We start from the raw sequence: 23,186 nt of genomic DNA, 5'->3' as shown, positions 1-23,186 counted from the left end.
CTTTTAACCGCCTCACCTCCCTTCTGAGCTCTTCTATTTCTCCTAGTAGCTGTTTGTTAATCATTTCCAGCTCCCTGTCTTTTCTTTCCTGCGGAGACAGTGATCTGGGAGGACCCGCTTCCCAGCTCAACTTGGTTTCGTTGGTTTTCTTTTGCTGCGGTGCCGCGTCTTGTTTTTCCTGTTGTTTCCCTAGAGGTGGATACGAGTCGTCCCTATTCTCTCTTCTGGGTTTGCCTTTGGTTCCTTCCTGGGGGCCCTTGCTTCTGCTTCTGCTTCTGGATCTTTCCTCGAAGTTGCTGCCGTTGTGGTCTTCTCTTTCCGAGCTGACCCACCATTGTCTTCGGTTGCGGCTCCTGCTCCTTCTCGACTGTCCCATGGTTCTTCCGTTGCTGATGTGTTGCCGTCCTCTCAGCTCCTCTTTAGTTTTCAGTTGTTTCTTGCAGTCGCTGCTGCCATCATGCACTTGATCTGGCATTCGTGTTCCGTTGCCGGGTTCTTGGTTCCACATTGCCTGCAGGTTCTTGCTTCCGGCGTGAGGCAGACGTCGGAGCGATGCCCCTGCTGGCCGCAGACGAAACAACACTGCCTGGTTGGTCTATACGGATATGTCTTATGCTCCACTGTGTCGAGTATCACCCATTTTGGTATAAAGGGTCCGTCGAAGGTGATGAGAGCTGTTCGGCTTCTCCCCAGAGCTCTTGCGGCCAGGATTTTCACTGCCTTGGTCTGGACTCGGAGGTTTTCTTCCAGTTCTTTCGGCGTAAGGCCTAATGGTATGCCGTGAATTACTGCTCTTTTGACTTCCTCCGGCATTGCTACGTATGTTTGGACGTCGTAGCTTGTGCCCTCGAAGGTCAGCTAATTGATTTTCCTAATGTTGTCTGCTGTTTCTTCTTCCGCTGCGCTGGCTATAATGATATTGGATCCCGGTCTCAGCCTGGTTAGAAAGCTTCCTCTACTGATCTTGCCGCCGCTTGCCTCGTAAATGGCCTGTGCGACCTGATACGGGTATTTATATCCCACCTTGAGTCCACCACGTGGTCTCATTATTATTTTGATTTGCACCCGCGGGAGTGGTGGCAGCGCTTATGTAGGTCGTCGTTGCTCTTTCGCCAGATGTTCTTGTTGCGCCACAGGCGTTGCTGCGTCGCGTCTGACGTCACCGGCAGCTGCGTTTGCCGGCGCCATCTTGCCATTGTTCTTCCCTTGTAGAGGCTCCCTTGTTTTCGAAATGGCAGCTTCCTTGGCGTCTCGCCTAGCCTGCTTCATGAATCGTTTGGATTGGACTACCTTCCAATGCTTGTCTTTCATGCTGTCGTAGGATCCGCTGATATCGGTTCCTTGCTGTACCTCCATGGTTTTGTGGGGGCCTGTGCGTTCCGCCTCCGTGCGTTGCGCATCCTCCAATTCCGCATCGTTGGTGACCTCCATTCCTGATTCTTCCTCTCAATCTTGGGCTGGATCGGATATCGGGTTTCCTGCCGTGGTTTGATTTTGCGTTCGCATCTTCACCCCAGCCATCTCGGGTGTCCGCATGGCCGGTCGCCCCTGAGGACGCGGGGCTGCTAGGCCTTGTCTGTAGGCCTAGCTCCCCCGGTCACTAGGCCCGATTTCGCAGACAGGTAGAAAAGCCAGAAATTGGCTTACCGGGTTGAAAAAGGTTTTCTTGTGACCCTCTTGTTTTGTGGTTTTGATTCCGCCAAAATTATTTGGTGGCCAGCTGAACTGTCCAGTTGAGGAATTGCTTTTTCACGGAGCCCATGCACCGCACGTCCGCTCCGCGTGGCGATCACAGCGCCCTCTCAAAGCTGAAGAACAACAAGCAAGACTGATTTCCCCATTCTTGCTGGCAAAGTGCCTGAGAGATACCTTGGGGTTTGGGCACAAGGTATCAAAAATGGTTAGTGGCGACTTACTGCTCGAAACTTGCAAACATTGTATCGATAGGGAAGATTCCTGTCTCCTTCACGTCACACCGGTCTTTGAACACAGTCCGAGGCGTCATATCAGAAATTGATTTTGTTCGCCTCTCTGAAAAAGAAATGCTTCAAGGTTTGGCCGACCAAGATGTCATAAATGTTCAGCGTATAAAGATCCGAAAGGATAACAAGGAAAGAGATACGAAACACATTATCCTCACTTTCAACAACAGCACACTACCTGAGAGCATTGAAGTCGGGTACCTGAAAATAAATGTAAGGCCATATATACCCAACCCACGCAGATGTTTCAGTAGTCAGAGGTTCGGCCATGGCTCACAGAGTTGTCGCGGCCGCAAAACTTGCGCGAAATGCTCCTCGAAGGACCACCAATCAGATGAATGTGTTGCTGCCCCGCGGTGCACAAACTGTGAGGGAGAACATGCTGCATACTCCAGGGCTTGTCTGTCCTGGAAAAAAGAAAAAATAATTACTCTGAAAACCACTGAAAACATTTCTTTCAAGGAAGCGAGAAGGCGATACGATGAAACAAACCGATTCGCCTTCACAGCGAAAACAACCTTCGCCGATGTGGTGCCTGGGCGCGGCGCATCACACCAGGCTTCGGCACCTGTCTAGGCCGCACTCAGTCGGCCTATGGCAGGGCCATCCGCGCCCCCTGGTGGAGTAGCTGATACTACTCCGCCAACCCCAAAGCAGGCTGTGCAGACCCCCGGATCAGCGGGCCTCAATACCTCTTTCCACAGGTCGAGGTCTAACGCAAAAGTCAGCGTGCATCCTGCACGGTCGTCCAGCGCCTCTGCTGAGGCGATGGACACGACCCAGGGCAGCCCCGTGCCGTCCACATCGGACGGACGGCGGAGATCTTTGGATCGATCAAAAAAAAATGTGAGGCTCCGAGTCAAGGGGCCAAATCAAAGTTAATCTAATTTTATCTGCACACACGCACACAACATTACGATGGCTTTCATAATACACTATAACTGCAGAAGTCTCGTAAACAGCAATAACGACATAAATGACATTTTAAACACAATTTCTCCTATTGCTTTATGTGTGCAGGAAACCAGTCTAGGCTCTCCGCACACAAAGGCGCTAAATAAGTATACTGTCTTCGGCAGTGACCGAGAGGGGGCGAGCAGCCCTCGGGAGGCGTAGGTATCATTGTGCAACCTCGCGTAGCAGCTAGCGAGATCAAACTCAATACTAGGTTCGAAGCCGTAGCAGCCACCGTGGTTGGTTACATATCCATTACAATTTGTAGCATATACCTTCAACCACATCTCGAAGTAAGACAGCATGAATTAAAGAGCCTTTTACAACAGTTACCGGAGCCATACATGACCGTTGGCGATTTTAATACACACTCTTGTTTCTGGGGCAGTGACAAAACCGATAGCAGAGGTCAGGTTATTGAGGATTTCATACTATCCAACAATATTTGTTTATTGAACACCGGTAAACCTACTTATTGCTCCCCTAGTTCAGGAAAAATGAGTGTTTTAGATTTGTTTTTTAGCTCTCCTTCAGTTTTTAACGATTTTAAACGAGATGTCTTAGACAACCAGTACGGAAGCGAGCATCTCCCTGTTAAAATCTGCCTGTCATCCCCGCCATCAGTCACCCAGACAAAACCATGGTGTTGGAAGCTCAATTTAGCAGACTGGCAGCAGTTTAGAACAGCAGCCACGTTAGAAAATATTACGTTAGAAAATCTTAATGTAAATGAAATAAATGAAAAGTTCACAAAGGGCATTCTTTCTGCGGCACGCTTGGCTATCTACCAATCTTCCGAAATAGTACAACGCAACCATAAAATGTGATGGACACCAGATTGCAAAGAAGGAAAAACAACAACAAAGTAAAACTTGGGGTATACTTCTCCGATACCCCACACATGAGAACCTTATAAACTTTAAAAAAGCAAGAGCAAAAGCGCAGTACATACGTAGAAATGCCGAAAAATCATCCTGGAAGCATTGCATTTCCTCGATAAACAGCCAAATCTCTTTAAAAAATGTGGGAGGCAGTACACAAAATGTGTGGTCGCTACTCTCCATTCACAGTTCTGCTACTGACCGCCCCTGGTGTACAGACAAATATAAAAGAACAAGCAGACATATTAGGTGAACATTTTTCCACTGTATCTAGTTCCTCTAACTATACAGAATCATTTTTAAAATATAAAAACACAGCCGAAAAAGAAAGACTGCCGATAAAGAGCAGTGCTCACGAAGCATATAATAGCCAATTTGCACTACAAGAAATTAACAGTGTACTTTCTTCGGGTAAACAGACTGCACCAGGACCAGATGAAGTCCATTACGAAATGCTTGCCCACTTGTCCGAACATGCTGTATACTCGCTTCTGAATTTTTTTTAACAAAATATGGTTATCAGGAGAGATTCCAGAGGCATGAAAAAAAGCCGTTATTGTACCGTTGTTGAATCCGGCCAAAGGACCTACGTCCCCTTGCAATTATAGACCTATAGCCCTAACAAGCGTACTTGCCAAATCGTTCGAAAGCGTCCTTAACATTAGATTAATGTTTATATTACAATCCCGTGATCTTCTTGACATCCATCAGTGTGGGTTTAAAAAGGCGTGCTCTACAACCGACCATCTAGTCTGCCTAGAGAACACAGTCCGTGAAGCATTTATACACAATCAACACTGCCTTGCGGTCTTTTTCGATTTAGAGAAAGCCTATGATACCACATGGAGGTTTGGCATACTGCAGGACCTTGGAGACCTCGTCATCCCTGGTAGAATGCTAAAATGCTTGAGTGAGTTTTTGACCAACTGTTCATTTCAAGTACGCCTGGGTGCCACCCTTTCTAAGAATTCCATTCAAGTGAACGGCGTGCCTCAGGGGTGCATTTTAAGCACCACGCTTTTTATAGTAAAAAAGAATTCCCTATCAAAAATAAACCCCAAGTCTATCATGTATTCTGTCTACGTCGACGATCTCCAGATTGCTTGCACATCCTCTAGCATTACATCTTGTGAGAGGCAAATACAGATGACAGTAAATAAACTAACAACATGGGCAGACAAAAACGGTTTCAAGTTTTCTGCGCAAAAGTCAGTAGCTGTTCTTTGTTTCGCTTAGAAGAGGACTATTACTGATCCCTGCCTCTATTTAAATGAAGTCGCACTACCAATTGAAGATGAGCACTAATTTCTAGGAATGACTTATGACAAAAAGCTCACATTCCTACCACACATAAACATACTAAAAAAGAAAGCTTCTAAATCTCTGCATATACTAAAAGTACTTTCACCAAAAAATTGGGGTTCCAATAGGACTTGTCTTTTACGAATTCATCGCTCCGTAGTACGTTCTACATTCGATTACGTATGCATAGTTTATGAATCAGCGAGGCAATGGTACCTTAAACGGCTAGTCCCAGTACACAATTTGGGCTTGCGTCTTTCCACCGGTGCACACAGGAGGTCACCGATAAACAGTCTTTATGTGGAAGCCGACGAGCCATCGCTTACAGAGAGAAGAACCATGCTCACTTGCTCGTACGTTTTAAACATCCGTTCATTACCTAAACATATCTGTCACCAAATAGTCACAAAGTGCCCATCTAAAACAATATTTATCAACAAACCATTAGCTATAAGGCCACTTCTCCTGCGTCTTGAAGATATGTGCAAAAACTTCGGCGTAATGAATGCATTACCTGGCATTGCTCGAAGACGTGTCCACTGCCTCCATGGTTGAATTTTCCTGAAATCTGTGACCTCACTCTTGCACATTTCCGTAAAAAGCGAACTCCACAGCAACACATGTTATAAGATTTCCGTGCCCTTGAAGAAAAATACAGTAGTTTTACAGAATTTTATACTTATGGATCAAAAACAGATAGTTGCGTAAGAAGCGCAGTGGTGCGAGGAAATTCGGAGCAAATAGTAAGACTACCACAGTGTTTCTCCATCTTCACCGCGGAGTGCTACGCAGTATGGATGGCCATAGAAAAAATGCTAAGTGAGAACCTCGAAAATGCTGTTATTTACACAGGCTCCTTAAGTGTACTTAGAGCTCTCCATTCTAAAAATGCAAGCTCCCCTCTGCGTTGTGACATCATACACAACATAGTAACTGCCTCAGCTCAAGGACAAAATTTAAAACTGTGCTGGGTGCCAAGTCATGTGGGAATAAAAGGCACTGAGAGAGCAGATGTGTGTGCTGGTAAAGCTCGTTGCAAGGAAATAATGAAATAAATATGCCGTTTAATGATTGAATGAAATTAGTAGCAAGGAAACTAAGAAAAAAATGGCAATCTGCTTGGAACAATGAGGTCAAAAATAAACTACACTTGGTAAAACCAGTTTTAGGTAAATTTAAGTCGTGTGTGCACCAAGAACGTTTCAAGGAAGTGATCTTATGCCGTCTCTGAATAGGCCACACGCATCTTACGCACAACGTCCTACTAACAAAACAAGACAAACCTGTTTGCCAAGTATGTGGAGATGAACTCACGGTTAACCACATTTTATTCTCTTGTGTGGAGCTGGAAGAACTAAGAAAAACGTATTTTGCTGAATTTTATAATAAATGCATTCCTTTTCATCCCGCACTGCTCTTAGGAGATGATGCAATTGTAAATATATCATGTGTTTTTAGCTCTCTTAACGAAACGGGATTTCTCAAGAGACTAAATTTTTACCCACTGGTTTGTTTAAATTTTAGTACACCTCAGCCAATATATCATACCTGAGAAGAAAGCTGAGGCTTTTATTTTGATTTGTTGGGAGCCTCGATGTCCTTCCGCAGCCAAGGAAAGCTACTGAGGTTACCCGGCCTTTTTTAAAGCGTTTACTTGTAGCCATTTGAAAATTTGTGTATGTGTTCACTGGGTAATATTAATGTTTGAGGGCCGCTAGAGCAAGGATGATTCTTGCATTTCTATAATATTCAACACAAGACTTTTCCTATACCTTGTTCTTGGCACAAGATGGCTTCAGTTGCCTATGTGCCATAAAACACAGCACAACACAACAGAGCGCAAACGCAGCGTAGATTAAGAAGTTTGTGGGGATAAAGTGGCCGCAGCTGGTAGAAGAGTGGGTTAACTGAAGAGGCGTGGAAGAGACCTTTGCCCTGCAGTAGGCGTAGTAAGGATATGCTGATGATGATGGTAGTCTTCACCGTCCGTTTAGGCAAACGTTTAATCATAGCTGTCTCACCTAATTCTATCGTTAATGTCATCAACCATGTTTGCAAGCTCCTCGCTTTTCCTTGGAAATGCCGGTGTAAAAACTTCAACTGTGCCATGAACTGAACAGACATAATCCTGGATGCTGGATACGTCGATCATGCTCTGCTCAATAACACCAACACGGGATTTTATGTAAGAAACACTGCTCTTAATTTAATGTGGCGTGGCTGCTATGCCCTTAAAATTGTTGCTTTCAGCAATGAAATCTTTCAAAAGTTCATGAACCCCCTCTACCCTAGGTCCAGGTCTGACCTCAATCCCCAGCAGAACGGAGGACCAGATGTGAACATGCTAGTCCATAAGAAGGTCTTAGCAGAAGGACAGGAAGAAGTGCAGAAACTGCTTTTGCTCTTCCAGTTTTTGTATTGCAGAGGCGTGAACATGCTAAAATGGTACTATAGTACGAGCGCGATATGCGTTAATATCAATGCCCATTTTTACAGGCAGCGTTTAAAGGTGCAAACATCAAATAGTCCAGAACGGGCCCAGCAGCCACAAAGTAGCAGCAATTAGCAATCAAGACAAGATTAGAATCCTAAAAAAACGAAGCAGCAAAAGCAACTTGAAACTTGCCACAGGTGGCCATAAATTACAGAAGTGTAGCGACGGTCCACTCCTTTTATATATACCCAGATGGCACAATAAACAGATAAGACATATTGAGGACTGTAGCGGCGCCACTGCACACTTCTAATTGGTTGGCGTCAGATTGATAGGGCGCAGGTATCACGTCGCATCTGATCGTGAACAGCAGCCGTGCAAGACGACGGCATTAAAGCCAGGCAGGTACTAGATTCATAAAACGAAACAGTAAAAGGAACTTAACAGGTGCCACCAGGGGCCGCAAAAACAGATGCGGCCCTCGGACAATGGCCACAAGGCGGCTACCATATACGTTTCCTACGTTTACCGTCGAGGAAGACCAGCTGCTTCGCTTATTCCGTGCATATCTGAGCCGCCAACTTGTACGTTGTTTTAGAAATTGAACAATGAATTACTTCGCAAAATAGGATAATCTATCGATTCATGATGTTCAAGAGGATTTATACTCAACATTAACTGGGAAGGTTTCACTATGTAATAAAGGCTGAAAATGCTGCACTAGGGTAATGCTCTTATCAAGACCTTCGGTAGAACAGCACCTCTCAACACCTGATTGCACTGCATGTTCCATTGATAGGGCGATATGCTTTATTCTGCATTTGGGACGAGTGGTGCATCGCCACTGCCCTGTCATTAGGTGATAACTGCCGCCACATACTACGAGAGCCCGGAGAAATGTGCCGGGTCCGTTTGAGAGGTCAGAGGGAACAAGGCCAGGCAGAACGGGGCGGTGGCGAAACGCGCATGTATGCGCACTGTGCCCGATGCGTGAGACCCGGGATAACGCGCGCGCATACCGCTGATTGTGTAAACGCAGCGCGTGAGAAGGCCTGGTGCTGGAGACGATCTGCCTATGTGAGCAGGAACGCTTCAAAGCGTGGATATACGGCACATCAGGATGTCAAGCAGCGCCACCGCCATGTTGTGTAGTGGAGGGACGGAAATAAGCGGAGAAAAATCACCGTCGGTGTGGCATTCAAATTTAAACATTTTTGCTTAAATAAAACAACTCTCATGAAAACAGCTAAGCGAAATTACAATCTTATTCGGTCTGAAATAATCCGCAATTTGTATTTTGCTTCAACCCTGCCAGTATGAAATTTAAGGCCTCGGGAAATCGCATGTTTATGAAAGTTTTCCGTTCTATGTTGTGAAAGTCTCTTACCTATTTTTAGAAGCCCCTTGAAAAAAAAAACACTGTAGGCTTGTAAATTTTGCTGATCACTGCGAAATAATAACGAAACACCAGTTTGGGTTTAGGAAGAATATTTTTTATTTTTTTATTTATGAAATACTGCGGACATTAAGTCCAAGCAGGGTGGGCGTACAAGTGAGCGAAATAAGAAAGAAATAACACTGGGAAATAGACAGAAATAGCACTAATTGGTTAGACCTCATGGGGCAATGGTTGGTTTATTTGATTCCAATCTATTATAGTTCGTGGGAAAAATGAAAACTTGTAGGTGTCTGTTTTGGCGGATATAGGGGTTAGAAAACTAGGGTGGTAATGTCGAGTTTGTCTGGCAGATAACGGCTTTAAGTATAACGACGGGTCCAGACCAAATTTGTTCTCTAATAAAAGCGCAAGAAACTCTAACCTGAACTTTTTTCTTCGGAATTCAAGTCGTTCAATTTGGTTAATTTCCATCAAAGTGGTGGGGGAGTCAGTCTGCATATTTATTAAAGATGAATCTAACAGCCTTTCTCTGTATTCGTTCCAAATTGGCTATGTTAGATTTAGTATACGTGTCCCACACTACGCATGCGTATTCGAGTATTGGTCTGATTATAGAAGAATAACAAAGTAGCTTGATGTTAGGAGGCGCGTTCTTCAGTTTATGTCTTAAGCAGCACAATTTGCGAAATGCGGAAGAGCAAATGTTATTGATATGCAAGTTCCACGTTAATTTGCTAGTTATAGTTATGCCTAAGTATTTGTAGTTAGATACTTGTTCAAGAGGGGACGAAATTAATTTGTATGCGTAACTGTGTGGTATGTTTTTTCTTGCTATCGGAAGATACACACTTTTGTCAGCATTGAGAACCATGCCCCATTGGTCACACCATTTCAAAACATTGTTCACAGCATTGTTCAAAACATTCTGTTCATGCATATTAGTAATTTCTTTGAATAATATACAATCGTCTGCGAACAATCTAATATTCACTGATGGGATAATTACTTGAACAATGTCATTAATATATAAAAGAAAAAGCAGAGGGCCCAAGACACTTCCCTGTGGTACACCGGATGAAACTGGAAGAGAGCCCGAACATTGTCCACCAACTTCAACAAACTGCCTGCGGTCCTTTAAGTATGCGGTTATCCAAGTTATGAAAATCTCAGGAATGCCAATATGTTTCATTTTTAGAATTAATTTATCATGATGAACTTTGTCGAACGCCTTGCTGAAATCTAAAAAATTGCATCAATTTGGCCCTTACTATCTATACAGGATGCGAATGAGTTAATTACCGTAATCAGTTGTGTTACTGTCGAGAAACCCCTTCTGAACCCATGTTGGAATTCGTTTATGACCATATTTTTTTCTAGAAATTCATTCACACAGTGTGCAGCTATATGCTCTAGTAGCTTACAGCACGATGAAGTCAATGATATGGGACGATAGTTTTGCAACAAAAGACGATTTCCTTTTTTGTAAACGGGGACAATTCGGGCTGTCCTCCAGTCATCAGGTAATTTGCTTGTCAGCAAAGAAGGACGACGAAATATGATCACGAGGAATTTCGCCAGGGTTTCAGCATAACGACGAAGGAATACATTTGGAATATTATCAGGACCACATGATGTTTTTGTTTTTAAGTTTAATAACATAGAAAAGACACCTGAATAAGATATGAAATTCACTTCAGAAAGATGATACACCCGGCTATTCGCGGTACACGCGCTCGGAGCGGAAAATACGCTTTGAAAGTACTCATTAAAATGCTGGGCAATAGCCATCTGATCACATACCATAGCGTTGTTCACCGAAACGTGTGACAAGGTTTTCTTTTTCTCATTGATGTAATTCCAAAATTTACTTGGCTCGTTTTTTATGAAATTTTGAAGTGATGTGTTAAAAAAATAATCTTTAGAATCACGTATGGCGCATGCTAGATTGTCGAGCAAATGTTTTATCTGTTTAGGGTCTGTGTGCTTCTTCTTGTGCCGTTTTACCTTTCGCCGGAGTTGAATAGCGGTGCTTCACCAGAAAGAGTATATTTTAACGCAGTTTGAAAGCAAGGCAATAGTACTTAGCCTATTTGTCGATTTTTCCAGTGCATTCGACCTAGTGAATCATGATGTTCTGCTGCAGAAGCTGGACTACAGTTATTGCAATCATATCTGTCTCATCGAGGTCAAGTAGTCCAAATAAACAACTCGCGATCACGTGTCCTACCAGTGCCTTGTGGTGTTCCACAAGGCAGCGTATTGGGCCTCTTGCTATTTAACCTGTATTTTAATGACATTGTTAACATTAATCAGAGCGCCCAATTTGTTATATATGCAGATGATACCAGCACACTTTTTCCGGTAATAACATCGATAAACTCATTAGTGATTGTAATGACACTATAGTCCAACCGCAGCAATGGTCCTTATCCAATTACATGAATATTAACGAAAATAAAACAAAAGCAGTTGTCTTCCGTGTGAAAAATAAACCTGTTCCTCCTCATGCCGGTATTGTTTTAAACTCTCATCCTGTTGACATTGTTGACCACTTCAAATGCCTTGGTGTGATATTCACTGCCAATCTGTCTTGGGAATCTCATGTGAATTTTGTATTAGCCAAACTTGCTCGAATAACTGGTGTAGTCGGTCGTGTCCAATACATGCTTTCTACTAAAACAAAAATATTGGTCTATAATTCTCTTTTCTATCCACTCGTCCATTACTGCCAACTTCTCTGGGGCACGACTACTTTCTCTAACACACAAAAAATATTCCATATGCAAAAACAGTACCTACGCCACGTGTAAAATGCTGGTTATAATGCAACCACTGCAGAATTCTTTCACAGTGCAGATATTATTACTGCTCACAATCTATACCGCTACCGTTTGAGTGCTCGGTGAGAAGAAATGAGAAATATTATAACACTAGACGTGGAGAAAACTGGAAGGTTGCTCTACCACGCTTCAATTCTGGTATGGAGCGTTTGTGTTATTCTCTGCCGCCTCTTTTAAACTATTATCAGTCACTGAATTTTGATTGATATAGTTGTTCCACTGTTAAACTTAAAGACCTGTTTGCTGATTAACTAACGTGATTTTGTCTGTTCTGGTGTTTGTTTTATCTAGCCCAGGACTTATTTTATTTTGCTTTGATCGAGTGTCTTCATTTGTTTATCGCTTGTTTATTCTCTGGTGCTGTCTAGACGCTGCCTTATATATGGTGCTGCAGACTCGTCAAGCCGCCAAGTGGCAGCTTTTTTTCCGTAGCCCCTCCATCTATAGCACCTGATGGAACATAAAGATTTGATTTGATTTTGATTGAGCGCGATTATTTTTATCAAATTGTTGATGCCTCAGATAATTGAAGAACCTTTCTATATGGCCGTCGAATGGAGTATACGTTTTCGGAAAAAATGGAGAAATGGTCCTTCTGGTGCTATAATAATGATAGAAAAATTATTGTTGGCTGACGCGAATGTACTGTCTCTGCCGAAAGTAGTCAGGCGTCGGGCTTTGTTTCTTAGCCGTGTGCTGGAGCGCCTATGAAATCTCTTCAGCTCTAAAAATGTGTAAGGTAAGGAAAACTCGTGTCCTCACCGTGTCCTCTACTCGTCCTTAAGTAATCTAAATGATTTCAGAGGTTATTTATTATGACTGCCGTAATTTACCAAGGTTCACATGCAGTGTTCTGTTAGCTTAATAACTTGATTCTTTCCAGAACACTAAACATAAAACCAATATCTTTAGCGATGCTTTTGCAGGGGGGCACGTACGAATCCTACACAAAGCGCAGACCAAAATGTAGCATCAGCACTTTTCTGTCATGTGAAACGGACACTTTGTGCGGCTTACAGGAATCCTAAGAGAGGATGTGTTCTCCCTAAGCGTAATGTGCATCAGGTGTATCTAGGTAAGGCCTAATTTGCTGATTTTAGGCTCCGCTGGGCCACCAACATCACAAATGAATTTCAACTACAAGTATTCAAGAAATACTTAGTTTAAATTAACAACAAAATTGAGGTATATTGAGTGAATTTAAAAACTGTTGATGTTAAATTAAACAAACCGTTTAGTTAGCAAAGCCTCAACAAAATGCAAACAAAACCTCAAAGCTTCATTTTGTAAGGCATGCGCTTTCACATATTCGACTGGTTCCTTTTCGAAGCTGATCCCCAAAAAGAAGGAAATTAGAACGCCGCTAATCAATACGACGCTACTTACTATGAACACACAATAAAGCAATGGACTTCCTCGTGGCATAGATCTAGTGCACGCGTAAAGTCGGACATAAGCCACTCTGAATTTAACTTGCATGGAGTGCTCCGCAAAGTAGGCATTGGCCCCGGCTGGATAAAGTTGTTCTGGCACAAGACGACGCTTAACCTTAGGCATTTTTACAAGCCTTTTGTCATCTTCCTCGGCGGTTTCGCGGGCGGCTTCCAGCATCAGTTACAGCCGCCGTGACTCTGCATCGTCCAGCTTCACAGCGTATCGGCGGTTCTCGAAGGCTGCACGTTCGTTTTCATTCAAGAAACAACTCTGCTATGGTTGGTGATCGCTTACGAAGCCCCATATCGTCGCACACGACGAGCGCCCCAAGATCGGTACGACAGCTGCGCAGAGAAGCGTGATCCGCTTGATGAGAGCGCGCTGGTTACTGACGAGATAACCGGCCATATGTGCGCATGCGCGCGCGGCGCTGCTGTCCAGTAGCAGCACGTGAGGCGAGGGCGCGTCTGGGCACCTAATGGCCGCACACACTGCAAGCAATCGCCGGCGTGCCGTTCTTAAAAGAGGCTGGATATACCGTCAAATTAGTGTGAGGAAGCTAAAGAATGCTCTGAAATTATTATGAAAGGGGGTTCAACCCGAAATGTTGGTTGCTGGTTAACTGTGGGCAACACAAGCAGCGACCGTAAGCGCTCCGAACACTTTTTTCTTGTTGGCTGAGTTTCGCCTACGCCAATATGCCTGTGCTTTGTCGTGCTTTAACAACGACGGGGCGAACAATTACCTGGTTCTATCTGCTAGTTCTATCTTCACTGCCTCAGAAGCTGTGTATTTCTGGGAACACAAGCAAGGGAAACAAAACGCAGGTGGATGGCACTACCGTGGTGACGCGCGGAGAGCTCTTCGTGCGCATGGAGCGCTACGCCGCGGGCTTCCAAAAGCATGGTCTGGGGCCTGGCCATCGTGTGTGCGTCCACGTTGGCAACAGCGTGGACAATTTCGCTGCCATGTGGGGCTGTGTCTTCGCCGGGGCAAGCGTCATGCTGGCCAAAACGTCACTCACCGAACGTAAGCGTCCTGCATACAAAACATTTATCAGACGGTTTTATTGCACCAGTGCATTATACGCGTACACTGGCTTACCCATGTCCTGTCACCCGCTGTCCAGTTGTCTGCTTTCCTGTATACCGCAGTGCGGTCTCTCCTTCGCTTTCCAGGCTTTCGCTTCCTACGTGTAAGCTCATTTCTGGCCGTCCTTCGGTCCGCATAGAGAGCACTGCCGGAAAAAGAGTAAAAATAAAGATGTCCCTGCTCGAGCGGGTAGTGGAAGCGCCGTTTCACTACGCGCTTTGCCAGACACTGTGTTTGCACGAGCTGTGCCTGTGACATTATCTGTGCTGTGACTTCACCTCTGCTCAGGGAGGAGGGCTCCGTGTTCCTTTGTAGGGCATGGGTGTCTATCGTTGTGGACTGTCGCTATAATTTAACTGACTGTGACTGTGGGGTTGTTTGTGCTGTGTCATCACCTTTGCACAGGGAGCAGGACTCTGTGCTCTTTTGTACGGCTTCGGTGCCTCTCGTTGTGGTCTGCCCAATGTGCCCTGCCTGACTGTGACATGTGACTGCAGTTTTTCTTGTTTTCTTATTTACTGCCTGCTTTTCGTCGTGCCGTACTCACCGCGCTGACTGCCTGACTGTACCAGTGACCTTCACTGAGCTGTGCCTGTGCTTTTACCTTTTCTTCTGTTCTGTTCTTTGACTTTCTGCCTGTGCCGGTGAGTGTTCTGTGATTTTGCTTTTCACCTTTTTTGTTCTTTATACTTTCCTGCTTTTCTCTTCAAATTGATTTTTTTTTACCGTTGAGCTCTTTTTTTGTTTTGTGTATTGGCTTTAAGCCCGGTCAAGTGCTGCTTGTCCGGGCTCCCTCTTTCTTTCATTTGTTTTCTTGTATTTTCTCATAGAGGTCCAATAAAAGGGCGAGTAAAAAGGGCCAACGTCCCACAAACAGGCAATGCTTTAATAATGGGTTTCAATGGGAGGTTAAATCGCCAATGTAGTCATGCCTTCCTTGAAGAGGACTACCCATGTATTTACAAGCATGCATCTCTTGGAGCTCCGTTAAAAGAGGAGCATCCAGAAGCTATCCCAATGCGTTTGCTGCACTGCATAAATTTTAGTAGACTAATCAAGACGTTGAACAGGATAGCGTAGAAGCTTTTATATTTTGTTAAGCACTGCATGTGTCTACTTTTGCTTTCGTTAATATTGTTTAGCTTGCATTCGGTATTGTAGGATTTGGCGCTTGATTCCCACGTTCTCTTTCGGAGTATTTGCCGATGCTATTTTGGATTCTTGCGGTAAAATGTTTGCCCCGCCGCGGTGGCTCAGTGGTTAGGGCGCTCGACTACTGATCCGGAGTTCCCGGGTTCGAACCCGACGGCGGCGGCTGCGTTTTTATGGAGGAAAAACGCTAAGGCGCCCGTGTGCTGTGCGATGTCAGTGCACGTTAAAGATCCCCAGGTGGTCGAAATTATTCCGGAGCCCTCCACTACGGCTCCTCTTCTTCCTTTCTTCTTTCATTCCCTCCTTTATCCCTTCCCTTACGGCGCGGTTCAGGTGTCCAAAGATATATGAGACAGATACTGCGCCATTTCCTTTCCCCAAAAACCAAATATTATTATTATTTTTATTATTATTATTATAAAATGTTTAACAAAAACACTTGGATGCTGTAGTTATGAATCAGTAATTTCACACTTGCGCCGTCATCGGCAGCGCAGCAAAGGCGTTTAGCATGTGGAGAATCGAAAAGCTGCTTGGCTTTGAAGGATAGTGGTGAGCGTAAAAGAATTAAATAAATATTGCAGCGACGGGGTTTCAAACCCATCGCGGCGCGAACATATCGGCTTCGCTGGCCGCTTGACGAGAACACTATGCCCTCGCCGCAACCGGTGGTGGAGGTGGAAACATTTATTGCCAAATACCGAGGGGGGAAAACCCCCTAACATGGCACGAGGCAACCCTTAGGGGGCTGCCCTTACAGGGCAAAGGACAGCCCTTGGAGGGCTATCCGCTTCAGGGCGTCGGTAATTATCCGGGCTGGTCAGCAGCAGCGGCCAGGAGAGTCTCCCAGTATGATTCCGCCGTGGTGGGGGATGGAGGGTGTGGGAAGGCAGGACATGTGAGGAGGACATGAAGGAAGTCTCCCGGTTTCCCGCAGAGCTTACAAGAAGAAAGGAATTGATAGACGTAGCGGACATGAAGGAGAATAGGGTAGGGAGCAGTTCGGGTCTGGAGTCGACGCCAGTGGGAGGCCTGGATTAAGGATAGGGAAGGAGCCGGCGGTGCGTAAACGCGCCGGGCATCTCGGTAATAGGCAAGAACATCTTTGAACGTAAATAGACGCTCTAGGGATGGCGGAGGAGGTCCAACTCCGGCCAGGAAAGTGAGACCTCGGGCGAGGGAGTGGACCTCCTCGTTACCCGGGAGGCCTGCGTGTGCGGGGGTCCAGAGAAGGGTTACAGGGTGGGTGGGGTACCAGAAGCGTAGAAGCCGAGCCGCGGTGAGGGATAACGTGCCTTTGCCGAAATTGGATACGGTGGATTTTGAGTCGGAGATAATTTTGGTGGCAGAGGTGGAGGCAAGAGCGAGTGCAATGGCCGCTTCCTCTGCAATTTCCGATGAGTCGGTGGTGACGAATCCTGATGCGATTAGTCGGGCCTGAGAATTAGCGACGGCGAGAACCATGCGGGAGCCCGACGAGTACACTGCCGCGTCCACGTAAGCTACCTCGGGACTGTTGCCGTAGAGCTTGTGCAGGGCTTTGGCGCGGGCTGTCCTGCGTTCTCCGTCGTGCTAAGGGTGCATGTTCTTAGGGATTGGAAGGATGATGAGATGGGAGCGTAGGTCTGGAGGTAGGGGAACCCCCTCGGTAGGATGGGTGATCGGGGCGATTCCTAGCTGGCAGAGTAGAGTGCGGCCTGCCGCGGTACTCGACAGGCGAGTCAACTGTGCTCTTAGGGTGGCGTCTGCCAGCTCCTCAAACGTGTTGTGGGTACCGAGGTTGAGGAGCCGGGTAGTAGAGGTGCTCTGGGGTAGGCGGAGGGCAACCTTCGTGCAGCTCCTGAGGAGCGCGTTGATGCGGTCCCGCTCCTTCTGCTTTAGGGGGAGGTAGGGGAATGAGTGCGCCGTGCGGCTCGTGATGTAAGCTTGGGTGAGGTGGAGAGTGTTCCGCTCTCGTAGACCCGCGCGCCGGTTCGCCACGCGCCGAATGAGACGAGTGGCTTGCTGGGCTTGGGTCTGGAGAGTGGATGGTGTTGCCATGAGCGCCGTGGGAGTGAAGGACGAGGCCCAGGATGCGAATCTTGGAGACTAGGGGAATGGGGTGGTTTCCCAGAGTGAGTGAGATGGGAGTGTTGGCGGAGTCGTGCGGCCTGGGGCGGTAGAAGAAGAGTTCTGATTCAGAAGGGGAGCAGGCTAGGCTTAGAGCGTATGAGTCGATGATGTTGAGGGCCGACTGTAGGTTTTGTTCCATGTCGGCATCACTGCCTCGATTAGCCCAGACAGTGATGACGTCAGCATAGAGGCTGAAATTTGTCGGATATTTGGGCGAGTTGGTGGGGGAGTTGGTTGGAGAAGGGCTACATTAAAGATGATACGAGACAGTACAGCACCCTGAGGGGTTCCCCGTGCTTCCAGTAAGACATCGGACAGCCAGTAGTCGTCCATGGTGAGTGTGGCTGCTCGTTCGGAGAGGAAATCGCGGAAGTAATTGTTCATTTGCGGGCCTCCGCCTAAGGCGTGGAGGCCCTCTAGGATGGCTGCGTGGGTAACGTTATCGAAAGCTTTTGTTAGGTCGACGCCGAGGATAGCCTTGGTGTCGCCCGCGGGGGAGTCAAAGATGTGGTGCTTGAGCTGTAGAAAGACGTTTTGAGTGGACAAGCCCGGGCGGAAACCAAACATGCACGAAGGCATAAGGTTGTTCCCGAAATACAGGCTGAGCCGGGTCTGGAGTACGCGCTCCATGAGCTTGCCCACACACGACTTAAGAGAGTTGGAACGGAGGTTAGCGGGGATAAGTGGTTTGCCGGATTATGAATAAAGGCTGCTTTGGCGTCTTTCCACTAAGGTGGGAGGGTGCCGCGCAGCCAGCATTCGTTGAAGTAGTCGGTTAGGGCTTTGACGGAGGGGGAATCGAGGTTGCGGAGTGCCTTGTTGTGCACTCCGTCGGGGCCAGGAGCTGAGGACGCGTTGAGGCGCTGAAGTTCTGCCCTCATTTCCGCCTCGGTGATCGGTTGGTTGAGAAGGTCGTTGGTGGAGCCTGTGTAGTCAGGGTGGTCTGCGGTGGGATATGCCGGGAAGTAGAGATCACGAAGCTCCTCGAGAAGTTCCTGCGGGGAGGCCTCGGATGTGTGTATGAGCTTTATGAGGTTGTGTTTCTGGTGTGTCTAGGACTGAGCCGAATCAATGAGATGGCGGAATAGGTTCCAGGTCTGGGGCAGGCTCATGTTGCCGTCCAGCTTGTTACAGAGAGATTCCCAATTTTGGCGAGACAGAGTTCCAGCATGCGTCTCAATCACCTTGTTGAGCCGGGCAAGTCGGCGTCTGAGTGTTCTATTCCAGCGCTGACGCCGCCACCTCCGTTAGAGACCCGCCTTGGCGTCCCATAGATGCAGGAGATGGGAATCCATCGCGTCTGCAGGGCAGTCCTCTGAGAGTTGGCGACTCACGGCGCAGACGTCACGCTGGAGTTGGTCGCACCAAGTGGCTATGTCTGAGATGGTGTGTAGAGTGAGGGTTTCTTGGAACGAGTCTCACTTCGTGATGATAGCATCACGAGACGGTCTACGTGTTGGGCCTGCTTGTTGGAGAATCTCGATAATGTAGTGGTCACTACCCAAATTCTCCTAGGTGGGCGTTACACCACGCAGCGTGAGGGAGGTGGTGGGTGAAGGTGAGGCCAGGAGTAGTGTCTGCGCAGACGCTGTTCCTGGTGTGAGTAGGGGTGGTGGGGTTTGTGAGAAGAGAGAAGCCGGCCTGCTGAGCTGCGAGCCATACCCTGCGCCCCTTGGGGGTGTCGGCTGTGTAGCCCCAGGCCGTGTGCGGGGCGTTGAAGTCCCCTAAAATCAGAAGGGGACATTTGTGTGCGGCTCGCTTAGCAAGCGTGAACAGTCGGTCGAAGTCGTGCCGCAGGCACTTCGGGTGGCTGTATATGTTGAGGATGAAGAGACTACTATCCCGCGCGCGCTGCGGCATGAGTTCGTTGAGGATATGATCTATTTCGGGGACGTCTAAGGGTTGGGAGATAGTAGTGAGCGCACGGCGTACAAGAAATGCAATCCGAGGGGGTGTAGGATAAAAAGGGGACGATGGGCACGTAGCTGGGTAGGGTAAGGGGATTGGAGGGCTCTTGCAGCGCAAGAACGTCGGGGCCGTCTGCCCGAGCTAAGAACTGGTGAAGCAGCCCCCGCTTGGAACCAAAGCCTCGACAGTTCCACTGCCAGATGGTTAGGCTAGTGCGTGGTCTCGCCATCACTGAAGCTTTCGTTTGCAGTGTAGGAGTTGGAGACGGTGTGGAGCCGGACTTTCTTTTTAGGCCGCACGGCAGCACAGGCTGTCGCGTGGCGAGACTCTTGCTCCTTAAATCGCTCGTAAATTTGGTGAGCAAATTCGTCTAGACGGGTAGTGAGGTTGGCGAATTGATTTGTGAAGGCCTGGATGGCCGTCTGCACCGCGGCCTGAATTCTAGCCTCCATGAGTTGTTCGAAATTGGGAGGCAGGGCTGGCGTTCCCTCGGTCGGGGTTGGTGTGGTCAGGGAGGTAGTGGGTGTTTCGGCCCGCTCCTTGGCCGGCTGTTCGCGAGTAGGGAGAGGTGGCGGTAGAAGAGTGGGGGTAGGAGTGGCCGGGGCCGCTGGTGCCGGGGTAGGGGTTTGGGCCTGCTGGTGGTCATGCAGCTGCGCCTGGAGGCGGTGGTTGGTGGTTTGGAGGGAGGCGAGCTGCGCGCGGATACGCAACAGCTCTTCATAGAGGGAGTTGGCGGAGCCCTGGGAAACTACGCCTGCCCAGCTCACCTCATTGGTGCAGCGGGCAGGTTCCTGGGCAGCCGATCTCGGTGGGGCTGAGGTGGGGGTGGCCTGGTTCTAGTCCAGGAGCGGGACCGGGCCTTGGGCTTGTGAGGGGTGGACGGCTGTTTTGGTGCGGCAGGCTGCAGCACCGGAAAGGACTTAGATGTGAGCTGCGGGGCCTGGGGCTTGCAGGTCGTGGAGCGGCTGCGGTGTTGGGGTGGAGCCTGACTGATGGGATTCCGGCTGGAATTTGCCTCGGCGGCTCGCTTGGCATCCCAGTACCTCTTTTTGACGAGGTATGGGGTGCGGAAGCACGCCTTGCACGTTTTGTCCGCCGTCAGGTGTGCTTTACAGCAGACCTTGCACTGCGGCGTGCAGGAGTGGTCCTCAGGCGGTTAGACTTGGTCGCAGCTGGGACAGCGGCGTTGCTTGGGAGCCGGTCACACATCGGCACGGTGGCCGAGTGCGCCGCAGTTACGGCAGTGCTCGATTTTCTTTTTGAAGAGGTAGCACGTATAGAGACAGATAATAGATGTGCTTGGGCACCCAGTCTTGTTCGAAGAGGATGATGATGAACTCTGTTGAGCCGATGCGTTTGAAGTCGAGGATGGGAGGGTTCCGCTCTTGACTGAGGCGGTCCTTGGTGTCTTCGTGTGAGTGGTCAAGAGGGGGCCCCGTGGAGGACGCCGCGGGCGCAGTCCTCCGGTGCCGCTTGGTAGGAGTATATGTCGCAGGCGGTGCCTTTGATCATTATGGACTTGATGTCGAGGTAGCGGAATCTGCGCTGCGGGTCGGGAGTGTTGATGAGGAGATGTTGGAGGGTGTTGATAATGAGTGTGTCGGGCTTGGCGTCTTGATGTCCGAGGCGGGCTGCTTGCAGAATGGCATCGCGAAGCACAACGCCGTTCACGGTCGGAAGGTTGAGGCCGCCACGGGGACGGAGGATGGTATTGTGGTCGTCGATGGGGATCTTGGGGTGGCGTAGGGAAGACAGTTGGGGCGATCGGGTCCGGCGCCCGGCCGTGGCTTGAGGCAGATTCGGATTAACGGTGGGAGGCGATTTGGGATTAGAGCTTCGCCTGTCGTGCGCTGACTGCCAGCCATTAGTAGAGGTAAGTTCCGAGGGTGATATGTCTTCTCCCTCTACTACAATGGTTTCCATGCCGCCGTCGAGGCGCCGACGCACCGGTGGGTGGTCCGAGCTGCGTCTCTAGCGGCGTTCGGTATCGGCGGCTGCTGCACCGCGATGCTTAGCCTCAGCGCAGGGGGGTGATGAAAAGATATGGACTTGCCTCTTAATGCGGTGGTCCAAATCGGGAAAGGTTGGTATCGGCAGATTCCTGACGAGAAGCGGAGGCTGATGACACTAATTTCAGACGGTTGGGATGAGTAAATCCGGTCGTAAAGGACAAAGTTTGCGGAGCGCATGTGAAGCGCGTCCGCTCGCCTGGCCTTCGAACGCCGTTTCCTCGCCGCAACCGATCGCGCCTCTTGTTTAACTGCCACACAGGGGAATGTGAAGCATCTGAGGTAGTCGCAAAGGAATGCAAACGCGTATACCTGGCTCAATGGGTCAATGGACACCTCAGTCGCGCTTTAATCTACGTGGTGGTAGTGACAGAGAGATGCGAGCAGCATGCGTTGGCGTTAACGTTGTGGCAGAAACGTGGCAATGGAGCAATATGCCGTCAGTGCTGTTAAAAATCCCCAGGTGCTCGAAATTATTTTGGAGCCCTCCACTACGGCAGCTCTTTCTTCCTTTCTTTTCTCAGTCCCTTCTTTATCGCTTATCTTACGGCGCGGTTCGGGTGTCACCCGAGGTGTGAGACAAATAGTGAGCCATTTCCTTTCCTCAAAAACCAATTCGATTAATTAAATAGGCCGCCAGCGTTCATTGGGCTTCCTGGCGTTGAAAAAGCCTCCGCGTGCGCATTGGCTGCGTGCGGCACGGGGAACGACAGGTGCGTCACGGAATCGCGACGAGTGATGTGTGTGACGGCTGCGGTGCAGTGGAAACACTAGAACACCTGTTCCTTCACTGTGCCGCGTTCGCCGATGCTCGTCGCGATATGCTCGCGGCCTATAGGGCGCAGGGCATACTAGCCGACTCCATCAAGACGCTATTGTGGCCGCAGGGCAGTGGGCGCACTCGTGAGCGAACTTTAGTGAGCGTCTGTGCATTCCTCGAACACACGGGCTTGACGTCCCGTCTGTTCTCCGTTAGGTAGTTACACGCAGTGACCGAATGCTCCGCGAGTTCTACCTTGAACGATTAATAACTGGACGCCCCACTCCAGTTGTAGCCAACACAGTGTTGTGCGCGTGTGTTTTTAATTCCTCTAGAATGAACTAATCACGCGCACAACCTGGACACATTTCTTATTGTGTAAATAGTTTGTACATATTACTTCTCCCCTATCCTCTCTTCCTGTCCCCTCAACTCTTTCTTTTCATTTCTCCACTCTGCCTGCTATCCTTTATTTCCGTTGCCGCAGAAAAGGTGCTTCAGTATCGATAGCAGATGCCGTGGCTAGAAAAAATCTTTTCCTTCCTTTTTACTGTTATTTTTAATAAAACCACTACCACCACCAGAATGTCGGCCCCGCCGCGGTGGCTCAGTGGTTAGGGCGCTCGACTACTGATCCGGAGTTCCCGGGCTCGAACCCGACCGCGGCGGCTGCGTTTTTATGGAGGAAAAACGCTAAGGCGCCCGTGTGCTTTGCGATGTCAGTGCACGTTAAAGATCCCCAGGTGGTCGAAATTATTCCGGAGCCCTCCACTACGGCACCTCTCTCTTCCTTTCTTCTTTCATTCCCTCCTTTACCCTTCCCTTACGGCGCGGTTCAGGTGTCCAACGATATATGAGACAGATACTGCGCCATTTCCTTTCCCCCCAAAACCAAATATTATTATTATTCACCAGAATGTTGTCAAC

At 48.2% G+C, this 23,186-nt stretch overlaps 1 protein-coding gene across 1 annotated transcript in view; it reads left to right on the top strand.

Annotated features, from left to right (window-relative positions):
- The window catches only part of LOC144099422 (uncharacterized), an 89,876-nt gene that overhangs the window by 35,752 nt on the left and 30,938 nt on the right, over positions 1 to 23,186 (top strand). The window contains exon 4 of the mRNA XM_077632716.1: positions 14,054 to 14,255. Coding sequence (XP_077488842.1) covers positions 14,054 to 14,255 — 202 coding nt within the window. The remainder of the gene's footprint in view (positions 1 to 14,053; positions 14,256 to 23,186) is intronic.

Source organism: Amblyomma americanum, chromosome 7 (assembly GCF_052857255.1).
Source record: "Amblyomma americanum isolate KBUSLIRL-KWMA chromosome 7, ASM5285725v1, whole genome shotgun sequence".
Lineage (NCBI taxonomy): Eukaryota > Metazoa > Arthropoda > Arachnida > Ixodida > Ixodidae > Amblyomma > Amblyomma americanum.
This window is presented reverse-complemented; position numbering and strand designations above follow the sequence as displayed.